The sequence below is a fragment of the Pseudonaja textilis genome, chromosome 2, assembly GCF_049901715.1.
Source record: "Pseudonaja textilis isolate UNSWEBS1 chromosome 2, rPseTex1.2, whole genome shotgun sequence".
NCBI classification, from domain to species: domain Eukaryota; kingdom Metazoa; phylum Chordata; class Lepidosauria; order Squamata; family Elapidae; genus Pseudonaja; species Pseudonaja textilis.
The window spans coordinates 218,505,823-218,532,717 of NC_141991.1; the positions used below are offsets into that span (position 1 = coordinate 218,505,823).

The 26,895-nt window shown below is 35.9% G+C and overlaps 1 protein-coding gene and 1 long non-coding RNA gene across 4 annotated transcripts in view; one reads left to right on the forward strand and one right to left on the reverse strand.

The window, feature by feature from the left end:
- ADGRV1 (adhesion G protein-coupled receptor V1) overlaps positions 1 to 26,895 on the reverse strand; it is a 238,932-nt gene that overhangs the window by 22,395 nt on the left and 189,642 nt on the right. For all 3 annotated transcript variants that reach the window (XM_087927064.1, XM_087927062.1, XM_087927063.1), the window contains 2 exons: positions 22,945 to 23,102; positions 9,163 to 9,284 (listed from right to left, as the gene is read on the reverse strand). In XM_087927064.1, coding sequence (XP_087783190.1) covers positions 9,163 to 9,284; positions 22,945 to 23,102 — 280 coding nt within the window. The remainder of the gene's footprint in view (positions 1 to 9,162; positions 9,285 to 22,944; positions 23,103 to 26,895) is intronic.
- LOC148127370 (uncharacterized) lies at positions 8,115 to 13,893 on the forward strand. The gene is made up of 3 exons (XR_015742265.1): positions 8,115 to 8,194; positions 9,422 to 9,664; positions 10,901 to 13,893. It is a non-coding gene; the product is annotated as an uncharacterized LOC148127370 (long non-coding RNA).

The window sequence follows — 26,895 nt, forward strand, 5'->3', positions numbered from 1 at the left end:
AAAATGGAAAGAAGGACATACAACTAAGGCAGAATATCAGCAGATTGCCAGAATCTGCAAAGACCAAGTCAGGATAGCAAAGGCTCAGAATGAACAAAGACTTGCAACAAAAGTCAAAAATAATAAAAAAAGTTTCTTCCAACATATAAATAACAAGAAAAAAAAATCAAGGAAACAGTTGGTCCACTAAAGAGTGAAGATGGCAAGGAAGTAACAGGCAACATAGAGAAAGCAGAACTGCTTAACTCATTCTTTGCATCCGTCTTCATACAAAAAGAAACTATAGCTTAACCCACCAAAAACATAACTGTAAAACACAGACCAGAAATAAAAGTTAAAATAAGCAAAAAAAGTAGTAAGAGAACACCTGTCTGATCTTGATGAAAATAAATCACTGGGGCCTGATGAATTACATCCCAGAATTTTAAAGGAGCTGGCTGAGATCATCTCAGAACCACTGCACCATATCTTTCAGAAATCCTGGAGCACCAGGGAACTACCAGAGGACTGGAAAAGAGCTGATGTGGTTCCCATCTTCAAAAAAGGAAAAAAAAACAGACCCAGGAAACTATAGACCAATCAGCCTAACATCAATACCCAGGAAGATACTGGAAAAGATAATAAAAAGAACAGATCTGCCAACATCTAGAAACAAGTAAAGTAATAACTAGCAGTCAGCACGGGTTTGTTAAAAACAGATCATGCCAAACCAATCTTATTTCATTCTTCAACACAGTGACTAAATTAGTAGACCAGCAAAATACTGTGGACATAATATACATTTAGATTTCAGCAAGGCATTCGACAAAGTAGACCACAGCCTACTTCTTAGTAAGCTAGAAAAAAGTAGAATAGATAGCACCACCACTAGATGGACTTGCAACTAGCTGGCAAACCGTACTCAACGAGTAGTCCTTAATGGGTCTAAGTCTACATGGAGGGAAGTAAGCAGTGGGGTGCGACAAGGTTCTTAGGCCCATTACTCTTCAATATCTTCATTAACGACTTAGATGAGGGAATAGAAGGAGAACTTACCAAATTTGCAGATGATACTAAGCTGGCAGGAATAGCTAACACCCAAGAAGGTAGGCTGAAGATCCAGATGGATCTTGACAAACTAGAACACTGGGCCATATCTAACAAAATGAAATTCAATGTAGAGAAAAGTAAAGTCCAACACTTAAGCAAGAAAAACCAAAAGTACACAGATAGACTGAGTGAAACCAGGCTCAATAGCAGTAACTGTGAGAGGGATCTTGGAGTCTTAGTGGACAACCAGCTAAATATGAGCCAGCAGTGTGCAGCAGCAGCCCAAAAAGCTAATGCAATCCTAAATTGTATTAAAAGAGGGATACAGTCAAGATCAAGGGAAGTACTAATACCACTCTATAAAGCCACACCTAAAGTACTGCACCCAGTTTTGTTCACCACACTATAAAAAAGATGTTGAGACTCTAGAAAAAGTACAGAGAAGAGCAACCAGGATGATTAGGGGACTGGAGGCTAAAACATACAATGAACTGTTGCAGGAACTGGGCTTGGCTAGTCTAGTGAAGAGAAGAACCAGGGGAGACATGATAGAAGTCTTCCAATATTTGAGGGGCTGCCACAGAGAAGAAAGGGTCAAGCTATTTTCTAAAGCACCTGTAGGCCAGACAAGGCATAATAGATGGAAACTGAACAAGGAGAGATTTAACCTGGAAATAAGGAGAAACTTTCTGACAGTGAGAACAATTAACCAATGGAATAGCTTGCCCTTGGAAGTTGTGGGAGCACCATCACTTGAGACTTTCAAGGAGAGATTGGGCTGCCATTTGTCAGAAATGGTGTAGAGTCTCCCGCTTCGGCAGGGGGTTGGACTAGATGACCTACAAGGTCCCTCCCAACTCTGATTATCTGTTATCTGTTATCACTAACTAAAACTTTCCATGTCACCGTGACAACCAGAAAACAACATTTCTGAGATTTAAATTGCTGATGAACTTATGGCACAATTTAGTTTAGAGCTTTCTAAAAATTTAATATAGCTGACCTTTGTCAAAGCAAACAAGCAACACTTGACATTTTACTCAAGATAATGAAAACATAATGCTCTTTCTATTGTGCTAAGCTCTGACCTCTTTGGTTGCACCACACTTTCCAAAGAAAAATTAGATTATTTTCAACCTCAGATGATGTATAAAGGAAACAGTTTCCTGACAATGCTATTATAAGTAGGTCCCTTTGGGACTTCTACTTATTAAGGATAATATCTAGATAGTGGTGGGAAACCTATTTTTAAAAAGGCTCAGTAACAATAGACTTCAGTGATGTAGGGAAATGCAAAGACATATTTTCTACCTTCATAGCACTCATGTGCTTTGATGAAAAGGAAGTGCATCCACACTAGGTCTGTTTTACACAAATTGAATTACTGTAAGCATAAGAGATCCAGTCCATCCCAATTTTATATTGGTTGGGTTGAAAAATAATGTTCATAGGTTACCCAAAGAGCTTTGTAGATGATAGAAGACTGAAACTTTGCTTCTCCAACTTCAAACTCCATACACACCATATTCTTAAATTGCTACCAACTTCATTACTTGATTGGGTAATCCAAGAGGCATCTCCCAGTCATTATAAACAGGATTTAAAAAGTCTTGGTTTGATCCAGCTAGACAATCCTTATTTTTTTTTTTTTGTATACGTCTAGACGAAAGTGAATTTCTTTTCCAATTTCCTTCCAGAAGAAAATGGGAACAAGAACAAAAAATGCAGTACAGGAATATTCACTTCTTTCAAGAGAATTAATTTTATGAAAACTTTTATGAATATTGTCTCTCCTGGGGTTTTTTATGGTCAATGAAGACATTATAAATACTGATGAGTATTTCCAATACAGAAAGTGTTTTAATTGGTTAAGATGGTAAAAAAATGAAAGATGAAAGTGGGAAAGTAGATTTGATTAGTTGAGAGTTGGTCAATGTTAAATTTAGAAATAATACTAAGATTCATCTTTTAATTATGATGATTTTGAAGAACTGTCAAACTAATAATAATAAGGTAATACATCCCTTTTATAACCCTGAGATAACATCACACTCACCACTAAATAACTTTACTGTAGCATGTAGAGTCCCCCTGTAGTTTATTTTCAGTATGCATGATGCTGTGATTTAAATAAAATGAAACTAATATTTGTTAAATCTCATTAAATGCAAATAAAGTAGAGGAAACTTTAAGTCTGTGCACTGTTTTGGAATCCAAGGCAAAAAGGTTCTTCAGTGCACATAGGATTCCCCATATAGCTTTCTTGTGCAACTCCATATAATTGTGCTCTCCAATCTTAACCACTTTCAGGTGTTGGGGCCAACAACCTATTGCTGATAATAGCCATCCAGACTGCAGAATTCTGGAAGTAGAAACGGATATTTATTGAGGCAGAACCTCCTCACCGACGGACTGTAGATCGTGACTCTCTGCGTCTATGGTCCGTGCTCTTTCATTGGAGAGCCCCAATTATTAGGGGCTGAAGCTGCCTTGGGGGGGGGGCAGCGGAGTAAGGGGAAGCCACAAGCCAGGTTGAGGAGAGCTGCATCTCCCATCCTGGGCTTGGTCTTCCCCACCCCCGAAGATGACTGCAGCGGTGGTTTAAAATGGCCACCCTGAAGAGGAGGACTCAGCTGGATTAAGCTTTGTGTAGGAGGGAAGAAAGAGGTGGATAACCGGGACAACTGGGCAATACAACTAAACAAAAGTACCCCGGGATTAAGGTAACATGGAATTTTTAAGAAAAGAAAAGTGAGTGGCGAAATTACAAAGGGACAGGAAAAAAAATAAGAAAATATTTTTTGATAGCTAAGCGGGGCTTCGAACCGGGAAAGGAAGAAGCCGGAACTAAAGATTTAACTAAATTGGACTAAAATATTTTGGCAATAAACAGGCATAAAATAAAGCTGGACTTAAGATTGTCAAAAAATAATAATAATAAAGTTTACAAATTGCAGACTGGACTGTGCTGGAATACTGAGGTTTGAAAAACCCTAAACAAAAAATAGGGGAAAAAGGTGAAGACTTTGTAGAATGGAGAGTGCCACCTTTTGACAAAAACTCGAGCTCAAACAAAAGGGAAAGCATCCTGTTTCTGAATGAACTTGTGTGGATATAACACTAAAGAAATATTGAAACAAAGTAAGAATCTTAGAAAGTGAAAGCAGAACCAGAACAAAGAAAAAAGCAAGGAAAGACTGACTATGGGATTGATTGATGTTTTTGGTATAGACCCTTGGCTGGAATAACTGAGAAATTTAGAAAATTGAAAGAAGAAAGAAGGAAAGTAACAGTGGTTTTTTTGTGGACTTTAATGATCATAAAATACAAGAGTGTCTAATGATGATATCTCTTCGGGAATTAAAAATGCAACTTAAAAATATGAGAGAATTGCTACCGGAAAGAGGCGGATCACTTTGCTCTGTGTTAGAAAAAATGGAAATGACGATTGTAGAACAAGAAGAAAGAGCTTCAGAGGAGGAGGAGTCGATTCAAGGAGAAGCTATTTTAAATAGACAATTAACACGAAGAACACTACAAAGAAGTGGGGAAAGAAGGAAGGTTAAAAAGTTGAGATTTAAGAAGGCAATCAAAAGGGGGAACACCTGTGAAGTCGGGAAAGGCAGAAAGACCCAGCAGAAAAGGGGAAAGGAAGATATTAAGGAAGAGAGGGATATAAACTGGAATGAGAAAAGATATAGGGAAAAGAGGGGGGGGAGAAGCTATAAGAAACAGGTGCATGAAATAAAGAAATACGGAAATAGTAAAATGTTGAAAAGAAATTGTTTTTTTCAGAGATAATGGTTGATGAATTAAAAGGACAAGGGGGGGGGGGGGGGGGGGGGTAAAAAATTTCTGTTCTGCAGGGTGACAAGACCGGTAATAAGTTTTTTGGGTGTTTTTGGGTTTTTATTTTTTGGGGGAATTTTATTTCTGCAATTAAAAATATTTAGAAAATAGGGTAATATAGATCCTGATAACTCTTATTAAAAATCAAGCGGGGAAAATATGCTGCGGAATCCAAATGAAAAGATATAATGATTATTATTGTAACTTCTTAAAAATAATGGTTTATTGGGAATCAAGATGAGGGAATAAAGGTATATTTTAATCATTGAGGTGTCACACTCAAAGCAGTAAATGGGGGAAACTTATACTTGTTTTTTTTTCTTCAGTGTTAAAATTTGTATTAGTCTAGAATTTATAAAAAGAATGTGTAATGGAAAGGAAATATGACAGACTAAAAAACCAACTAAATTAATAAGTTAATATAGACTATTAAAAGCAAGGAGAGACATTGGTAACCTTTATTATTATTATTATTAGGCAAACACATATTGTTTATCTTTATTTTTAAAATAAATATTAAAGGATTATATTTGAAATAATTGAAATGAAACAAAAAGATGTTTTGATTGAGATTAATGAAAGAGGCTAAAATTAATGTGTTTGTTTCTCTCCTTACTGAAAATTTGGAATGGAAAAGGTAATAATAGAATTAAGTATGCATATATGAATGTATAATTGCGGTCATATTTGTATGTAAAGGTGATGACTCGGAAATATGTTGTCCACTAAAAAGAGATTTTTGTTTTTAATGTGAAAAACTGAATTAAATTTGTTTTCTTTAAAAAAAGAAAGAAATTGATATTTATTTATATTTATTCCCATGGCTGAAAAAAAAAGTGCCTAAACCAAGCACTTATTTTTCTCCAGTCACTACAGACTTCATCTTATAACTGGGCACTCTACAGGAATGAAATAAAATGCTCACAAGGAGATTTAAGCCAGTGACCTGCAGAAGAGGCTTTAATTGCTTTTTCCAACAGAATTAGTTTTTTATGACAAAATATTCTAACTGGGATTAGATCACAGTGTTTAAATATAATAATGAGCATCGGTTTCTTTTATTCTTAATCTCTTTCTTAATTATTTTTAATAATTAGTTTTTGGGCTTGTTCACTATCTATCTGTAATGGTATGTAAGAATGAACTTGAGGGACAAGGAAAGCCTTGAAAATGATCAGAGTGGAGAGGGGAGTCCCCAGGTGATTAATGGTCAGAGGAAAAAACTTAGGAAAGACCTCCCTCCCCATCACTCAGATGACTAAAAGTGATTTGTATCTTCAGTTTTGCAAGATTCTGTTAATGACACCTTAGAACAGTGGTGATTAAGTTTTCTAGCACCAAGTGCTGAAATGGGAGTGCACGTGCATGTGTGCGTATGCTGGAAACCAGAAAAGCAACTCCCTGATGTGCGTGTGTGGGAGCACCGGAAACTGGAAGCTTAGCTTCTCAGGGTGTGCAGTCAAATACTTCCATCAAATACCTATTAACAGCAACATGAGGCCACTTGGTCTTCCGGTTTCTAATGCACATGCGTGCACAAAGACCAGTTGGCTGGTGCATGCATGTGCTCCGGTTTCTGGCACCCCCGAATGCATACACTGGAACCCAGAAGAGCAACAGGCGATGGCTGGAGTGCCTGGAGAGATGGCTCTGCATGCCACTTCCAGCATGCGTGGCATAGGTTCGCCATCATGGCCTTAGAATAAAGTAGCATTAGATTATCTAGTTGTGTTTCCTGTTGGATTTACCTGGAATGGCAGACAATAGCATATTCTGTTATGAATCTAAAACTAGATCTTAGCAGCATCAAGAATTAAGGAAGTTACCATTTAGTTTCTTATATTAGCCAAATGGAAGCAGAGGAGAAAAAGAAAGAATGCAAAAATGCAGAATAAACAATAATTTTGAAAAAATCTATTTTAAAAAAATCAAATATTGAGAAACAGAAATTATCAGGACAGATTAAAGACATTATGCGAAAAATTACATGCTTCCCTGAAAAACTTCTGCACACTATTATAATTTGTTTCTATTGCATCTTGTAAATTTATTTCTTGGCTCTTTGTAACAAAAACAGTAAAGACTGAAATTAAATCTGTGAAAAATGCCCTAGAGATTGGATATTTGTGTCACGTTTATTTTGCAGAGTATGATTTACAGTATAGTAGACATTTTCCTATGCTGATCATATCCCTGAAGTTCAGTCTACTTGCTGCTAATTAGTGAGATGAAAAGTACATCGGTGTTCAAACACAAAAAGGATTTGGGTTATTTATGGTTATTTACCAAGATTGTTCACTTTGCTTATAATACATTTGCTGCATTTGGATGTAATGGTAAACCAAGGATAAACTCCTTTCATTAATGCTAAATCCTCAGCTACAAATTACTAAACTGTAGTTTAGTTTCATGAGAAAATCTCTATCTTAAACATTTTTCTCTTTCCTGGAATTCAGTAGCTTTTTCCATTTTAAATAAAACACAAGTCTTTGAAAAGAAATTGTGGTAAAACAGAAAATATATAGCCTGGACCAAAAAAATATTTCTCCTTGCATTCTCTTCTTGTACTGTCCAAGCAAAGCCTAGCATATCAGCTTGTGAGCCCAGTTGCATCCTTTAATTCATGTTCTTCAGCCACTGGCTCTAAGGGATATGTTGCTAAACTGGGGTTCATATACATCATGATTAGGAGTTCATTTTCAGGAATTCGTTGGATTGTCTTTTACAACCCTGTCCATGGTGGGCATTCTTACCATATCTTTTTTCATCTCTTCTAAATTTTCCATAATTTAGCTTTATTGAATTTAGTATCTAGTACTTTGAATCACTGTACTACCACTTTTTACTACCCCTCCATCTCCACCCCTCCAGTTGTCTTCTTTGTAGAAGAATTACTCCGACCTTCTGTGATTTTGGTTGCCCTTTTTCAGTTTTGCAGGATTCTTTGTGAGATGCAGCACAAAGAATTATTTGTAATATTGCACAAGAATACCCGCGCAAGAATTCTGGATCAGTTTGAAAACAGCTTTAAATTTCAAAGAATTAATTGTGTTTGAGACTTAGTGTAATTTACTTTTGGTTCTGCTGTGGTATGTTTGAAACCATGCCAAATCATATGCAGAAGATTTTGGCTCATCATGCTGTTGTGCTTCAGGTTTTTGAAGGGTGCCTTTTCAGCTCTTCCGTGTAGAAATTATTAAGACTTTATTTACTTAGGCACATAACCAGAAAGTGAAGAGAAAGTAGAATGTGGCTGGTTAGGAGTGGAACACACCCAATTTTATCTGCCATTTGTATGAAGAAGAAGAAGAAAAAAGTGAGATTTTGTTATTACATGATAGGTGAAAGCTCGGGTTGATTGTGATTTTTGCTCTTTGTACCTAACATTTTAAAGTGAGCAGATTTTAAAAATCCAATTAATTATAACTTTCTCTTCATTTTATATAAATTTGGTGATAGGGAAAATCTATATAATGTCTTGTTATTTAATGATGTCTTTGAAAATAGTACCAAGTAGTTTTTTAGGAAACATTTTCTAAAGTGACAGCAAGGGGGAAATTCATATCATATTTGCCATGTGTCAATTTTATAAGTACTGATATTCAAAATAATTAAAATTAAAAAATGGGTTGGTGTTTAATTAGAAAATGTTTTTAATTAAAATGTCTTCAATCTATAATCTATCCAATTAGTTGGTTAAATATGATTACAGTTCTAACATTTTTCCACTCACACTTGCTAAAAAAGAAGTTACTTCTGTGCAATTCTTTTTTCTTCATTCTTCAGTTGAGTACAAGACAGAGATCCAAACATTGCAACAAGTATTTGGAAAAAATTTCTGCATGCACAAATCCATATCTTTTTTCAAGTTAAACTCTTAACATGCAAGTTCTACCTAAATGTTTAATATTTGACTAATTTTTAAATTATATCTCCCATGCAGATTATTTTACACTGCTTCATATTGTAGACTTTATTTTCAATTACTTTATAGAAAAATACTTCCCAGTTGAAATTTAAGTTCAGCTGAATTCTATTTCCAAGAATGAACATTTATAGTTTTTATTGCTGTACTGTTGAAGTGTTTTGTCATTTCATCAGAACCCTGTTTTATATTAAGGAATATGTACATGCATGTGTACATACCAGCCATATTATATTTTACTTATAGATATACAACTTTTCCTTTTCACACACTTGCTCTTTTTCCAGGGTTCACATAAGTAAACATACAGTGCTTTAATTTTGTTAAAAAAGTAAATAATAAATATATTAAGTGCTTACTTGTAGGCTGTTGAAAATGACAAAGAAGACCAGCATCCATAGATGCCTGTAAGCCATGTGCAGTCCTCCCCATAGCCATGTCATGGAAATGAGGGCAAATAAGTACAAAACCAATGGGATCTCTAGAAAACATAAAAACATGAATTTATCACATTGACATGCTTTGCAAAAATAGCTTGGATATCAACAGCCTATGAATATATTTTAACTTATCAGTGCTTCTGTGACCATCAATCCTAACTGTGATGGCTATGCACAGTTTTTCCCTTTCCCAGCTCTGTTAGAGCTGAAGGCACCTAACTGGGAGTTGGAAAAGAAGCCCCAAAACTATTTGGATGGATTATTCAGCAGATGAACTCATCCAAAAAACTGAAGGCAAGATCAATCAATCAATCAATCAATCAAGTAAGCAAGCAAGCAAGCAAGCAAGCAAGCAAGCAAGCAAGCAAGCAAGCAAGCAGTTCTGGTAGCAGATGATGAGGTTATATTTTAAAAAGTCCAGGTGAGAAACCATGTTTATTAATTGGATAAAGCAAATTTAAACATTAAAACCTGTTGAATGAGTAGATGAGTAATTTAGTATTTAGTATTTATTTGATTTGTCAATCGCTTACAAGATACAGTATAAGAATAAATATAGTTTTGAATACATGAGATAGATACTTATAATAAATAAATAATCAATGAGACAATCAGAGAATATTAGGTTTTTATACCCTGGAAGGAGGGAGGGAGAAAAGGAAGGAAGGAAGGGTTTTAGATGAACAAACTAGATTCCTTTATTCCTTGAAAAAATGGAAAGTTAAATGACATGATTGAGCTTTGGAGTTGACATTGCACTCAGAGCAGATGCCAAAGTTCTTATTTATTCAGCTATGTACATTTAAATTTGTACAGGCATTTTGCAAAATGTCACTCTTTCTCTAAAGTGACTAACACTATTTTTAAAAAACCTTAAAGGATAATTAAATATAAGAACTTCATAATTAGTTTTCAAACACACATGTTTATTCATATTAAATTATATATGGAACTGTGTAACAAACAGCATAGGTGCCTTTCAACAAGATAACAAAATATTGTTTCAAGGTTTTTAGTACATTGTCATCGTAAGAATGAAACTTTGCAAATCAATACCTATCTTTTTCACAAACCAAGGATAGGTTGAAGTGAAACATTGCTAAATCTTCTTGTACTGGTTCTTGTTTCCAATGTTTGCAGCATAAAATGTGAACAGTTACCTAATCAAACCTTTTATGTGTCTTGCCTCATAATGTCAGTTCTGAATTAGCATCTCTACAGGTTTCAAAAAGATGTTTTTCAAGGTGCTGCCATCCAGATCATTTGACTGGAATTCTTTGAATCTGGTATTTTATATACTTCTTACACCATTGGAAATGTTCATCCCCTTCTAGAGATGAGTCAACACATATGCTTAATCCTATTCTAATAGCTGTTTGCATGCCCTTAATTTTAATACTTTTTGGAAGGTTTGACAGCTCTTTCTGTGACACAAAAGCATTATCAAAATAAGCATTGAGTCTAAGGAATCAGAGACTATCTAAAAATAATGTTTTCTTTAGGATGTTTTAAAATTTAACATTTTTTATTCTTTGTCTAGGATAGGTACTTCTTCTTCTTCATTGTACTGCAGCCAGACAATATTGTAGGTTATTTCCTGAAGAAATCTTTGGGGAATAGGAATCTCTATTTTTAACTTTCTTCATTTAATTTTCAGTTTATTCTGAGATTATCCATCTATCTACAAGAAATACAAGAAAAGGAAAATAGAAAATAGATTCTGATATCTGCAGATCAACCTGAGAAAGAACGTCTGAAGCCCTAGAGACTGTCTGTTGGCCAGCATAGAAAAGAGACCGATTCCTTATTAGGCAGCCTTGCTATGTCTCATTGGAAAAAAATATGACAGGGATTTTGATTGCGTGGATGGTTGTACATATTTTTAGTTAGAGTTCAGTTTAATAAGACTATACATATACATGAAGACTATATATACACACTGAAATGAATTAGAGCATTTACTTTTATACAAATCAAATTTATACCAATGAACCAAGTTGAAAAGTTCCCAGCAAATTTGTCTTATAGAATTATGGCAATAATCAGTTACAGGCAGTTTTCAAATATTTCCACTATTAATGTACATGCAGCAAAATCCTGGGAGAAGGATGGTGAATGATGGCAGAGTCTGTCTAATAGGACAAATTTATGAAAGCAGCATTATGTTGTTTGTGATGAAGCCCTGCCCCTTTACAACATGCATTGTAATGCATGTCCGAAAGGGGAAGGTGTCCTTGCAGCATAACAACATAATACTACTTTCATCATCTTGGTAAGTGATGGAATCTAGAGATGCCTATGTTTATACATATACATTGTTTCTATTTTTCTTTTTAAGTATGAATCTTGTATAGCCTCTGTATCATGAAGGAATTAAGGCCACTGGTACTATGTAATAATAAACTAATCAATATCCTAAAATAAGTTAGAAGACAATGCATAAAGCATTCATACGTGTATGGGACTTGGGCTGTATTCCACTGTAATGGTGGAATCTAATAATATAATGGTATTGAAAAATTGAAAATATGTGGCCATGCCTTTCAGACTGTAGTGGGCCATAGTTAATGTAGCAATGATATTACAAGATTTTTACAACACAGTGTAAAACAGCTTTCCATCAGCAATCTAAACTACCCCTCTTTACTGGGTTTTTGAAAAGCACTAGTTCTCAGTAAAGCTTTTGGAGATGAAGGAAGGATTAGTCTGCCCTTGAGGGTGGTAAATCAGGTTGGCATTATGTTACTTTGATTATAGTTAAGGAGAGCTTTCAGGAACTGAGAAACAAAGAAATCAGAGAAATAAATAAACAAGAAAACATGTAATGAAAACTGCAATATTGAGAATCAAAGGGAGAAAAATACTGTACTACCCTTTGATGTTTATTGAAGTATATTTGTGCCAATAATAGAGAAAATAACAAACACAAACAAGATTTAGTATCTTGGAGAACCTGCTCTGTTGTCTAGTCTAACAAAGAAAAGTCTGTTTTTCCCTTCAATACATGGTTAGCAATACCGTAAGTAGATTTGCTAACTAGAGCTTTTCTGTGGAGTTCTGATGTTACCTAGTTTGGTAATGAAATATTTGCAAGAAAACCACCTAACTCAGAGAGCACCACAGTTCAACTCTGAACTAAAAATATTATCTTCTATCAGTAGTGCTCTTCCTTAAGATGGCTAGAATTACTAAGAGATGGATGAATGTCAATTTGTGACATATGACAGTAATTTGTTTCCCCGCAGAAACAAGCAGAATAAACATAAGGTCTTTTTTCATTTAAGCAGATAGTATTAGCATGTAGATAGTAGATAGTATTAGCAAAATATTCTTTAATATTTCTTAATGAGCCAGGCAGATACTGGAGTGTGTAAGCAGATTTTTGTCATTGTATGGGCACGTAGCAGTGTTCAGATTTAATGGACACTAGCACAAAGGCCTCTGAAAATTAGAGTCAATGAAGCTGCAAGTAGTGGAACACCACTAACTTAACTCCAACTATTATAGAGCTTTGAAAGGGAATGTTCTACAGTAATTCAGCGCACAAAATAGAGATTTTGTGAACAGTATAACATTTCATGATCTGTCAGAAATGACCTGTTTTTGGAAATGAACTGACTGATCGGTAGAAGAAAAGCAAGTACTGATATGACTCCAGTATAAACTTGAAATTTCAATATGAAGACTAGAACAAGATGGCAACAGGTTGTAGATAGAGTGACAACTATGGGAAAAAGTTGCAATTGCCTGACATTTAACTTATAGTAAAGTTTTAACATACAACAAGAACTGAAGAAGAGAAAACAGGTGAAGGAAAGAGAAAATTTGGGGGTAGTAATGAAGTTTAGGCATAATAAGAGTATGAAAACTGAAAACAAATGAGAAGCAGGAAAGCTATTTTGGAAGTAGAGAAGGAATGTGGATAGGCATTCCAAAGCCTAGTTGAATTTAACAATGAGGCATTAACAAAATAATGAGATAGTCTGTGTACAATGCTATTTGGCATGCCAACCAAACTAGTTGAATGCAGTAGACATATATATCTAAATCAACTCATCCTATTCCATGCTTATAACAACAGATATTCAAGGTGTGGGTTCATGCAATGCTGGATAGATTCATATATTTTCCTAAATCAGAATATGGTTTATTTTAGTTGGTTTAGTTTTTTTGGAAAAATGAAACCAATGAAACAATAGATTCATTCGTTTGTTAAACAAAATGTTTCAAAAAATCGTTTGTTTGTTAAACAAATCATTTGTTAAACAAACAAAGGTGATATTCTATATGTTACAAATTAGCATTTTAGCCTATTACAGCCTATTGCATTTTTTTTCAACCAAAGAATCACACACACACACACACACACACACACACACACACCTATACCCATCATGCTATTACTTATTGAGTAGGCAATGTTATGCAATGTGGAAAAAAATCAGAATTAGTACGAAAGAATAACTAAAGGTATTCTGGTTGTTAGCTAATACTACAACTTTGCTAAAACCTACTCTTCAAAAATTACTAGCCAGGTGGAAAAACAAATAGTATAGTGTGTAAGTAATTGCAACACCAGGTCCCTACATTCACTTTTGCCAAAATCTTGATACTAAGGTTTAATATCAAGCACAAAAAAAATTGTGAAATGCCAGCAACCTGAAACCACATTTATTAGTAAAAAGTGTTAGAATATTCTAGATAATACTATTTTGTGTTCATTTATCATTTCATTTAAACTCAAAGTGATATACGATTTCACATCTATTTTTAAAAAAACTGTAAGAATAAATTAATGTGATCTAAAACTGTAAAAAAAGTGTAATATTTTTGACAATTATATTTAGATACTGCTATAATTCTTAGTTTTATTAGCAATCTGTTGTCTCCTTATGAACATGCAATTTAGAAAACTCAACTGTACTATTAATACATAAACTGTCTGCATGAGTTTTTCAATTTAGACTGTAGAAATATATCCTATACTACAAGTGACTAGCCTTAACCAAACAGTAGTAGTTTTTTTAAAATAACAAAAACAGAATGGAGGACAGCAACCTGGAATAAGAGATGAAAATAATTGTGCTTCTCTTTTGGATCTACTACAAGTAGTGTAAATTGAGAGAATAAGTGCTGACTAGAGAGATATCATAATTTACATTTTTGCAACTGATTATAGCTCAAGCTGTTAGCTGCTTGAGTTTTTATTTTAGTTACTATTCTATTTGTCTCCTATAAAAATATTTTTAAAACTCTTGGCAAACAACAAAATGCTTTGCAGAAAACACATCCAAACCTATTTAGAAAACAACCTGAACCACCTCAAACCTTCCAGATAATTAAGAGAATATGCTTTTGTAACTTTAATGTTATTATTCCAGGAATCAAAAAACAAGTTTGGTTTTAAAAATGCAAATGTCTGATAATGAAATTTAGTGTGATAACACTGCAAAATTTAGGCCTTATATTCCAGCCTCAACTTAACTTAACTTTGTAGGATTCTGAGAGATTGGCTTTAATTTGCAAAGACAATTTATTCATATACCACAAGAAAGCTTCAAAAATACAGATACAGAATGCATTCCTAAGAACACTTTCCTACACATATGTTCCAAAGGAGACAATGGTTGGCTGACACATTTCAAACCAAAATTCTTCAGTACACTAGATACAATCCAAAAAGCTGTTTTCCTGATCACCCCAATATGACTCTTTGTCTTCCAACTGCTGGTATCTACCCCTTTTTCTGTAGGAAGAATTTCATGCTAGAATTCATCTGTAGTTTCAAAGGGATTCGAAAAAAGATACCTTAATAGAATCACCCCACTGAAACTGCATATGCTGACATATGTTACACATATGTTACAAAGCCTGAAATAAAACAGTCCACGTGGGGGCAAGTGAAGTCTGCCTTTTGCTCAACTGAGAGTGAAGTGACTGCCTCATGTCGTGACCTCATTTTGAAGTAGATAACAGTGAAGTCAACAGAAGTGGGTAAATCAGCAGAACCAATTTCAATATTGTAAATGAGCTTTTACTGGCTTTAGTTAATTTTACACAACATATATTTCAACTGGCTCCCTAATTATTTTAGTGTTCTTACATATTCAATAACCAAGAAGCAGAATAAGCATTGCACAGGAAGACATTAATTTGAGGAGTTATTAAGTTATTCAATGTCAACTACCCATAAAATAGAGAAACCAGACCAAAGATGGAGGATAAAGGCCACGTCTAATTGCTTTTATTCTCTTTAAGACCCTCCTTGCCCAAGCCATGAAGAAACAATGAAATTACATATGGGGAATATATTTCTGCTACTGGTCTATGATTTTCTTTTAGGAACTCTGCAAACTAAACCTGTTAATCATGAAGCAATAGAACACAGGATGATAAATAGCTGAAAATCTATTTAAAAGGATTATAGTTGTCTTAGCAGACATGCCCTATTTCTTTAAAAATAGAGTAGCAAAATAAATTGGTCCACATTTCTTTTTCAGACAGTTGTCATTTTCTTCTGCCGCTTTCTAGTATACTGAATTAATGAGATACAAAACTAGGAACATGATGTAATTATTTAACTTAATTTGCTTATCATAGAAAAAAGTTTCCAAATCAATAGAATGAAAGCAACTAGAGTTGTGAAACTTCAGTGTCTTTCACAACTTCTATAGAACATGAGACTTGGCCAGTTCTGAAATATTGCACAAATTCATAAAACACAGATAATAGTTGCCTTGGTGATTATGGTACTGTGAGAAGTACTCCCTGAAGGGAGAGGTTAATAAGCAGGCAAAACTGCCAATAGAAGCCTATCAGCTGGATTACTATCCTTTCTCCCTGTGGAAAGGATCGTAAAGATTTCTTTTTTTATTTTAACAATTTGCTTTTCTTTACTATTGTTTATTCTGCTCGAAAGCCACTTAGGAATGATCATTATCTTGTAAGTTGGGAACTAATTATAATACTTATATAAATATCCAAAACACTCATCTTCCACACATGAAAGCATAGTACTCTGAAGTAGCACCACAAACAAGCACTCCCTTGTTGAACATGAAGCATCTAAATGAAAACTGAGGTTTTAAAGATCAGCAAAATCCTTTAAAAAAAGTTCCCCTATTTTTTTTTTAGCATCCAATGTACTCCAAAATATGAATGTGTGAGTTGAATTGTTGCCACAGTATCATTCCCAATAAATTACACCTTCCTTGTAGAAGATGCCATTCTCTGAAAATATTTATGTTACTGCCAAAAGTTCACCCTTTCTTTGCTCAGAGGCACTGAATTACTTCCACCTGCCTGCATGGGCTCCCATACTCACCTTTATCCTCTGAATTTGAAGCGCAGCTGCTTTGCGCGGCACAGAAGAGTGCCGTGCGGCAGCTGCTGAAGCAACCGGGATCGTGCAGGCTTGCAGGAGGTGAGTTAGAATACCTCTGCACCTGCGCAAAGTGTGTGTTTGGGCACGCAAAGTGTGTGAACACGCTCAAAGCATGCCCACTAAGCCACGCCCACCAAACCAGTGGTAAAAATATTTGAATCCCACCACTGATATGCATCTATGCACACTCTGAATCAAAGTTTGCCTCTCAGATCTCTGCATAATCCACTTTATTCATATGTAAAGCCCTATCTGAATGCCTTGGGATTTATTGTATTTATATGGCTGCCCATATCAATACATGGCCAGGGGCAGCTAATAATATGAAAAATTAGTCACACTATAAAGAGCTGCTGATTTGGAAGTGCCCTTTATATCATAGCGTACACTGCTATTCTTAGCCAGCAATTTCAGCAGAATCGGAATTTCCATTTTAATTGCACTACAGGAATATGTTAATGTATGTGAGACAATAAATTTAGGATTATATTATGCTAGCTTTTTTTCTGACTAAAAAAGCATTTCACGGTCCATGGTTTATGCCAACTGTAAATTCACTAGCAAGCTCCTCCCATGTGCAAAATAGGCTCATCCATACAAATAAAAAGAAAAAAACAGGCTCCCACAGGATTAAAGTAAAACATACTCAGATAATACTAATAGGACCCCTAATATTTTAAATGTATACAAATATCACATAAACAAAACTACTTAGTCATTTAGAGGAGTTTAACAGAAGGAAATGCCACCCTTAAAAATATGACTGAAATGTTTAAAATACATGGAGATTTAAAAATTATCTAAATTATTAAACTTTTCCCAGACACGTATGTCCATGCTGTTTCATAGTGAACTGATTTTTGTTGTTGTTTAAAATCCCTATGCTTGACTTCCTCTAGTTAACTGTTATTTCCTCTAAAACACGGGAAGCCCATTGGCTCTGTACAATTTAGCTTGTAGCAGGCTGCAAAATACATTCACTGTTGGAAAGAGATGACTGGAATGATTAAACAGCTAAATTCCTATAATAAGTACATCAATGGCCAAGTCACCAGGCAGTATCCTTATTAGGGGAAACCTCCATTCTGTGTCCACATGTTTGCAGGCATGGTTACTAAATCATTTTTTTTTTCTGGATTTACATAATGTACAGAGTTAACCACAAGAACAACATGCCAGGATGGCTAGTATTTTTTTGATCTTGCAGATGATACAACAGTGATTGGTCTCATTCAATAAAACGATGAATCCGCATACAGACAGGAGGTTGTACAACTTGCCTCATGGTATAACTGGAACAATCTGGAACTGAACACACTTAAAATTGTAGAAATGGTGGTAGACTTTAGAAGAAACCCTCCCATACTACCACCTCTTACAATACTAAACAACACAGTATCAACAGTAGAGACCTTCAAATTTCTAGGTTCTATCTTATCACAAGACCTAAAAATGGACACCTAACTTCAAAAACGTCATCAAAAAAGCACAACAAAGAATGGTTTTTTTGCGCCAACTCAGAAAGCTCAAACTGCCCAAGGAGCTGCTGATACAGTTCTACAGAGGAATCACTGAGTCTGTCATCTGCACCTCTATAACTGTCTGGTTTAGTTCTGCAACCCTACAAGACAGACACAGGCTTCAGAGGACAATTAGGACTGCAGAAAAAAACAATTGCTACCAAACTGCTTTCCAACGTGCCTACCGTCCCTGTCCTATTGTTTCTTTTATTTTCCTTATATGTATCCATGTATTTATAACTATGTTTTTACTTATACCTATTATCTTGTAAGCAATTGGCAAACCAAATTAAAAAAAAAATCAAGGACCTATATACTGCAAGAGTCAAAAAGACGACTATGAAAATATTTACAGACCCCTCACATCCCGCATTGCACACCAGAAAAACTAGACTCAAGGAGTTTTTTCCCTGAACGCCATCACTCTCCTAAACAAATAATTCCCTCAACACTGTCCAACTATTTACAAAGTCTGCACTACTATTAGTATTAATCTTCTCATCGTTCCTATCACCCATCCCCTCCCACTTGTCACTGTATGTCTGTAACCTTATTGTTTGTATCCTTACTATTTATATTGACTGTTCCTAGTATGATTTGATTGCTTGTTGTACCCTATGACTATTAAGTACCTTCTGATTCTTGACTCTTGATGAATGTATCTTTTCTTTTATGTACACTGAGAACATTTCCACCAAGACAAATTCCTTGTGTGTCCAATCACATATGGCAAAAAAAAAAGAATTCTATTCTATTCTATTCTATTCTGTTCTGTTCTGTTCTGTTCTGTTCTGTTCTGTTCTGTTCTATTCTATTCTATTCTATTCTCTGTATACTGTGCACACACAGTCTCTTACCAGTTTCTATTTACATCTGTGTATGATTGATATCTAGAAGAAGAAATAAGAAATTTAACAATATCCCTTCAAAACCATCAGTGACTGTAGCTGACTAGCAACTCCTGGTAAATCATTGCTATCTGCTGATTTATTACTCCTGAAGAGCTTTGGATAGACCAGTGGTTCCCAAACTTTTTCAGTTCACCACTCCCTTAGTGCTACAAACTCATCCTCAGTGCCCCCACCACCCAGGGGTGTGAATCCCAGGGGTGGGATTCACTTTTCTTAACAAACTGTTATATGGGAGTGGCTAATTTGTGGGTGTGGCTTGCTGGTCACATGGCTGGGTGAGCATGGCTTGTTGGGTGGGCATGGTTTGGTGGTCATGTGACTGGGTGGGTGTGGCCAGGTGATTAGCAAACCAAAAACAAGTGATCCTCGCTTAATGGCTGGTTGTTTAGCAAGTGTTCTAATTTATGACTAACCTCCCCAGAGCTACTTGACCTGTTTTTGGAGTTTTGACAGCCATGCGCACACACACACACACACACACACACACACACACACACACACTTCCCCTTCTAACCCTGCTGGAGCAGATGATTGGACTAGATACCTCATTTACTTTCTCTTCCCTCCCTCCCTTCCTTCCTTTCTCTTTCTGTCCTTCCCTCCCTCCATATATCCCATTCACTTTCTCCTCTTTCTTTCTTTCTTTCTTTCTTTCTTTCTTTCTTTCTTTCTTTCTTTCTTTCTTTCTTTCCTTCCTTCCTTCCTTCCTTCCTTTCCTCCCATCCCCCCTTTTTCTTTGTCTATCCTTTTTCTTCCTTTCTCTCTCCCTTTTTCTTTCTTTCCCTTTTCTTTCCTTACTTTCTTGTCTCTTCCTCTCTGTCTCTTTCTCTCTCTCTTTCTCTTTTTTCTCTTTCTCTCTCTCTTTCTCTCTCTCTATCCCTTCCATTGCTTCTTTGCTCTCTCCTCCTAAGCTGGGAGACCATCTGATATACATACTCTCTCTCTCTCTCTTCCAACAAGATAGCTACTGGCGGCGTCATTCGTGATGAGTCACCCAGAGTCCCGGGGACCAGGCATGATTGTCTGTTCACGCCCGGTCCTGCGTTGCCCGAAAAAGCTGGCAGGCAAGCCTTCCAGGTCCAACAAAGGGACCGCGGGTGGGACTTCCACCCCCCACTCTTTTGGGGAAAGAGCTGGGAACTTCAAGCGAGGCTGCAGCCTCATCCACTGCAGTGGTTTGGGCTTTCCCGACTGCCTACAAACTTACCTTACTCCCGCAGCTGGTGGCAGAGGGAAATGTGAGCCAGTCAAGGCAGACCCATCGCTACTCAGCTCCCCACCAGCCCACATCTCGTCAGCTGCTGGGGCTTGCGGGTCATGGCTGCTGAGGGGGAGTGCAGGAGGCAACCAGGAAGCACGAGGCTTATGCCACCTGCATCCCCCTCTGCCAGCCGCCCCCCTGAGCATTTTAGCTGAGTGCAGGCCGCTGCTATGTAAGCTCCATGGGTGGAAGATCTGTTCTCATGAGGCTTGACTCACATCATTCTCACAGCGGTGGCCTGCATTCAGCCAAAGCATGCAGGCTGGAAGGCAGCAGAGGGAAGGGGCAGCAGGCAAGGTGCGCCCCTAGCAGGCAAGGCCCAACCCCCACCGCTAGCAGGCAAGGCCCAGCAGCTGCAGAGAATCCAGGTTGGACCCAAGCAGCAATGGGTCAGCCCTGGCTCACCTCCCTCTCGGCTACCAGCAAGCCAAGCAAGTGGGAGAGGGGAACTGAATTGTGCCTGTGATGGGCCCACCTCCAGCACTCCTCTGCCATTCCCCTTGCCCCTTAGTGTCCTCCTGCTGCCCCCTTGCCTCTTAGTGCTTCCCTAAGCCATCCCATCCACCCCCAGGAGGCGGTACCACCCACTTTGGGAACCACTGGGATAGACTGTTGATTCCACCATTAAGGAAATGTTAGCTTTTTGAGGTAGTCCAGAACAAGAAACATAACAATGAATATTAGCTGTATCTTTATTGTAAGGTTATACTAACAGGGTTTTGCAAGGCTGAACATATTATTCCCATCCTTTTCTTTTACCCTCTGGAGAACTAGTGAGGGTTTCTTCTGAAATCCTTCCCAAATCTGCTCTTCTTCTGTGGACTGAGATATCTTTCATGTGTGGCTCTTCCTCTTGTTTCCCATTCCCCACATACCATTAGATAAGAAACAAAGGACACCAATTTTTAAATCCGTACTTCTAAATGTGCACTTAATAGTTTTGGATTGCATCATTTAAATATGCAAGAACCAGAGTGAAATCTCTGCTTCATTAGCAGCCCTTCCTCACACATATCTTCTCTATATAACTATCAAAAGTCTAAACTAATTATCTCAATTATACCATTTATCAAAACTGAGAAGACACATTGAATTCTCCTCACCCTCAAGTGCCTAAATATATGTTAAAAATGGCATCCTTTGACCTTTCCATCCTGCCAAGCCAGCAAAAGGATGACCGCATGTAGCAAGGAATATATCATCTTCAGCAAAGTGTGAAAGAGACTACAAATTGTAAGGCTACCATTAAAAGCAAAGGGCTGTATAATAAAAAAGGAGAACCTTAACACAAAGATTTGACCTTTACAAGGAGATATGAACACTATATCTGAAAGCATCCTAGTGAAATTCAAACCCAACAGGTGTCCTCTATCAAACACTGCAGCCATCCTCGCCTTCCTTCCACCTGTTCTCTATGTTAGAACAGTCACTCATATTGCTCCAGCATCTGCACTGACTTCCTATTGTTTTCTAAATGCAACCCAAAGGGCTATTTTCAATACATCTCCAGAAAGCCTTTGACAGCTGGGAATCATCACGTTCTTTTATATTGGTCTAGCATGGGCATCTAGAGAAAGATTCTGCATGGATTTAGATTGAAAGTGTATCTTGTCTAGGAGCAGTTTTGGTTTTATTTCTTGACAAAAAACTTCTTTTGGCTAAGTGCTAGTTAAACCATGCTTTGTGGTGGTTGGGAGGTTTGTATAAGATCGATTTAGCCATGCTTTAAAAGGAAAAGGCTTTTCAATTTAGCCAGGCAGGACAAATGCTCTGCTGAATATCTGGAGAAGAGCTGCCATGATGTACTTGCAAGAAAGTTTGAGGCAGTTTCTCAGCCCTGTCAACTTTAAATGTGTGGACTAGCTGGAGAATCCTGAGAGTTTTAGCCATGCTGATTTGGGGATTCTGGGAGTTGAAGTCTACACATCTTAAAGCGGTCAAGATGGAAAAACACTGTTTTAAGGTACTTTTATGCCAGACTTTGATAGGATAAAAAAAAATTAAGTTCTCATTTGGAACCTTTATTTTTCAAATTGTGCTAGTGTAAAATCCACAAGTTCGATTTTATATGTTCTATAGGAGGTTTCAATCTCCCTTTAGAAGATAGTTGCTTTCTACAAACATTTTCCAACACAAATGTGCAGGATACCTCAAACCTTCAATTCAGGCTTAAAGTTCTTCCTCTGTGTAGTAAGGTTAATCAGTTCATTGTAACTTATGAGCCATAAACAAGCAGATAGAAATCTACTTAATGTGTTCTTTATTCTCCTTTAACAGTAGGTTCCTTAAAGTCAATTGATTTAGATGTTAGTTTTGACAATCTTAGGTCTTGTTCACTTTCATTGGTCAAGTTCAAAATAAATCTATTGATGGGTCTTAATTTAGTTCTATTTTTCAAAATGGAAATAATCAGAAATCTTTTTTGTAGGAGGGTGAGTGGAAATTCAGCTGATAAAGTATTGTGTATTGCTACACATCTAGGCCAAAATATCTCATCAATTACATTTTTACCTTACTCAACATAGCATTATTTGAAATACACATAAAAAGACAATATATTTAGAGGGCTAAAACTTAGAGAAATCTGCCTTGTTGGCTTCATTCAACATAGTTCATATTTCATACCTGCTGCATTGGTTCTTCCTCTAAAAACATCGTCATAAGCTTTCCACTGGGGTGTCACCTGATAAACATGGATGAACACCACAAATACTACCACCAGGCATACTAGTGGTACCAGGGCAGCAGTAAAAAGGGCTGCATAAATATTTGGAATGAAGCACCTGAAAGGGAAAAAGAAAACTAAGTCATTTTCAGATATTATAGGAACTTTGTCTGGAGTGTGGAAGTCACCCACACATGTTGTGTAACCAAGGGTTTCAAGAGTAAAAAGGAAATTCAAGTGTCATTTAATTATCCCATATATCTTGAATTTATAAGAGACAGTGATTGTCAAAATGGTTTTTTTTAAGTAGGATAAAAGTTGTTATAAATGCAGTTTTCCCAAACAGAAAAAGCAACTCATTCAAAAAACCCCTCCTATTATGTACATTTATCTAATGTCAAACTTAGTAGCACTATTAAAAAATATGCATTTTTGTAAATTTATCATCGGTTACCACATTCAGAATTTCTTTAAAACATATAAAACCAAAAATGATGTTTATATAATAAAAGGTTCCCTTCTAGATAAAAACAACTGAGGGTTTCCTTTTGTAATAACTTTTCTCCCACTATTTTTCCTTTTTCAGTTAGAGAAGTGAATAGGGCTAGACCACACCCATTCAGAAACCAAAGCTGAAATCTATTACTATTTGCCATCTGTAAACCCAATTATGGTAGGTTCTTTGGATATAAATAAATGAAAATTGATTAGTCCAGGAATATCTTATCTTCTAGAAAAACGTACTTTTTGATTACTTTACCAGAACACTGTTAAGTCTTATTTATATAGTTAAAATACAAAATGCCAATAGCAGCATTTGGTTCACAAAACTTAATTGTATTTAAAGAACTTTTAGAGGGAATTGGGTATTGAGGCACAGCAGGTTTTTTAACTTCAGAGTAGGTCTATAAACCTCTACCAATTTTAATAGCCAATTGTTTCACGTTCACTTTTTCAAATCAGAAAGAAAAATAAGCCATTGGCATGTTCTAGCATCCCCACTGTTGCTCTTCTGTACATTCATTAGATAATAAAAATGTTGTATCTCCACAAAACGTTCAGGATATTTCCCCATTGGTCAATTCTGATTAATTATGAGCAATACTGCATGATCAATAAAAGCTTGACTTACAACTGCAATTGGGACAAATATCTATGGAGATTCTCAGTCATCAGTCATGGATGTCCCAAGGATGCATTTTCAAAAGGCAACTGGGTTGGTTTTTTGACATTTCTTGGTTTTGCTTCTTATCTAAGAAGCTTTTTCAGTTCCAAGAAGAGAATTGAGGAAGCTTCCTGGATGAGAAGTGAAATGTTTTCAAAGAAAAAAATGAAGTCCAGTTGCCTTTTGAAAAGCACCTTTGGGTCACAATTGGGACAGAATTTCTGCAGTGAAGCTAAGCAATTTTTAAGTGAGTTGTGCTCAATTTTAGGATCTTTTTGGCCACAGGTTGTCAGTGAATCACTGCAGTTCTTAAATGATTCATGTAGTCATTAAGTGAATGTGGCTTCTCCCATTGACTTGGGAAGGTTGCAAATGGCAATCATATGACTATGGGATACTGCACTCATCATAAATACATGACAGTTGCCAAGCACCTTAATTTTGACCATGTGACTATGGGGATGCTGTGACAGTTAAGTGCAAAAACCAGTTGTAAGTCAATTTTTTTCAGTGGCATTGTCATTTTGAATGAACACTAAGTGAAAAGTTGTAAGTCAAGGACTATTTATAATTGAGACTGTGCAAGAGCAAATACGTCCATTCAAAATTTCTCTCAAAATGCTTCCCTTTTACAATTAATTTCTGTCTATCCATACTTTTATGGAAATACACAATAACCAGATTTTAATTTTCTGGAAGATTAAGATTGAATATTTATAAGCAGATTTTAAAAATAAATATCATTACCAGTATCATCTTTAGTATTTCCAATGAGTATACCTAGAAGTCTAGTTCTGTACTGGTTGATAAAACATTATGAAGGTTTCTATCTTTTGTCCTTTCATTTCTAAACCGATTTATTTTGAAGAGAATTAATTTACAGTATAAATTATTATTGTAAAACATACAGTGTGCATCTGCCAACCTTACTATTTTTAGAATGCAAGAATATGAGAAAAGCAGATACACACAAATTATTGTACTAATTAAATTTACAAATCATCCACTTTGGTATATCTACCTAATGCATAGAAGGGTCTGAACTATCTTGGCAGTGAGTCATATACTCTGGCTGGGTATGCCCTGTGGGAAGGAGGGGAACTTGTAGTGCTCTGAATCTTTATTTAGTTATGGGATTAGTATCCTGCTTATTTGAATATGCTGGCTGGATAAACAGTTAACAGAATAAATAATACACAATACATACATAATAGCTTAAAAGTACATTACATGTAAGTTAGAAAATAGTAAATTATAACAAAATTAAGCTAACATAAAAAAATAAAGATAAAGCAGAGTCAAAATCATTGGTGGGCTCATTAGTTCTTATTTACTCAAATTTTCCCCCAAATAGCCAGTTTTACAGCTTTCTGAAAGATAAGCAGTATATTCACAAGGCAGGTAGACATGCTGAGCAGACCTATCTCCAGAATTGGAAAGGCCAGTTTTTTTAGTAAGTGCAAAGTTTAGGGTCACCATAGGATTCATATCATTTTCCAGAATTATTTAATAGATGATAATGTTCTCTTTTATGCAAGTGACCTAACTTAATGTTCTATTTTTCTCTATTAATGTTAAGTCTCAATAGACTGTATGTAACCCTCAAGAGCTATTACTTTGCGCACATGAAAAATATATTGAGCATATGTGTGAATATGAAACATTTTGGAAAGAAGGAAGGAAACCCTGTCGCATGTAAAAGATCATGTTTAGTAGTCATCTATGGAAACCAAGCTTTCATCTGCAAGAATTTGTATTACCATATCACCACAGTGCAGAGAACATAGCAAACTTCATAGTGCTACAAAGGTGCCATTTTGTTGGGCAGCATACAAAAATAAAATATGGACAAACACAAAGTTTATTACTTGGCATTTTTATTATTACAAATATACTGACTAGGATTCTTTTTTTTTTTAGTTTTAAAATAGACTTTATTTACAAAAGATTAAAACACAAACAAACATACTACTGACTAGGGTTCTATGCTGATTTGGTTGAAACACGTTAAGAGGGGCTCTAAAGAGAGAGAATTATGATGTTCAAATATTCTTCAGACAATTATGAATTTCCTTTTTGTGAAATACCCAGCATATTGTTTTACATAGCTTATATTATAAATGTATTGCACCCTAAAGTTTAGGTGGTGTTTAATAATAGTTAGTGTTAATGATTGAAAGAAAACTAGATTATGTTTATACTCTGGCAGCTGTCACTGTGACCATATATATATACTCCAGGATGGGGCTCTATTGGATCTGCCATATATTGTGTCTCTGTGCATATCCTGCCTTCAGTCCAATGTGTGGGCATGACTATTTTCAACCCTTATCTCCTGTTCCTGCGTGAGCCTTTCCTTCCTATTTGCAATGTCAGTTGCATATTTCTCACATTGCATGCCAAATCTCTGAACCTGATTGTGCTGCTCAATGAGGAGTGGTGACAACTTATAATATAAGTAAATGTTATTTGAATGTCTGTTTTTGTTTTTGCTGACCACAGATTAAATCTGGGAGCTGTTTAGAATGTGATACTTTTGGCAAAATTATAAAAGTTTTGGGTATTGTTTTAATAACAGTTTTATAATATGAAAGTAGGTTTATTGTTATACTTATTGAATTCACATAGGCAAGAGTGTTAAAGCAATTACCACAATATGTTTTACAATATAATATCTCAGAATGCAATACAGTAGTTTTTGTTCAACCGTAAATAGCCTAAAATCTTACATTTAAAGATTGCTGCA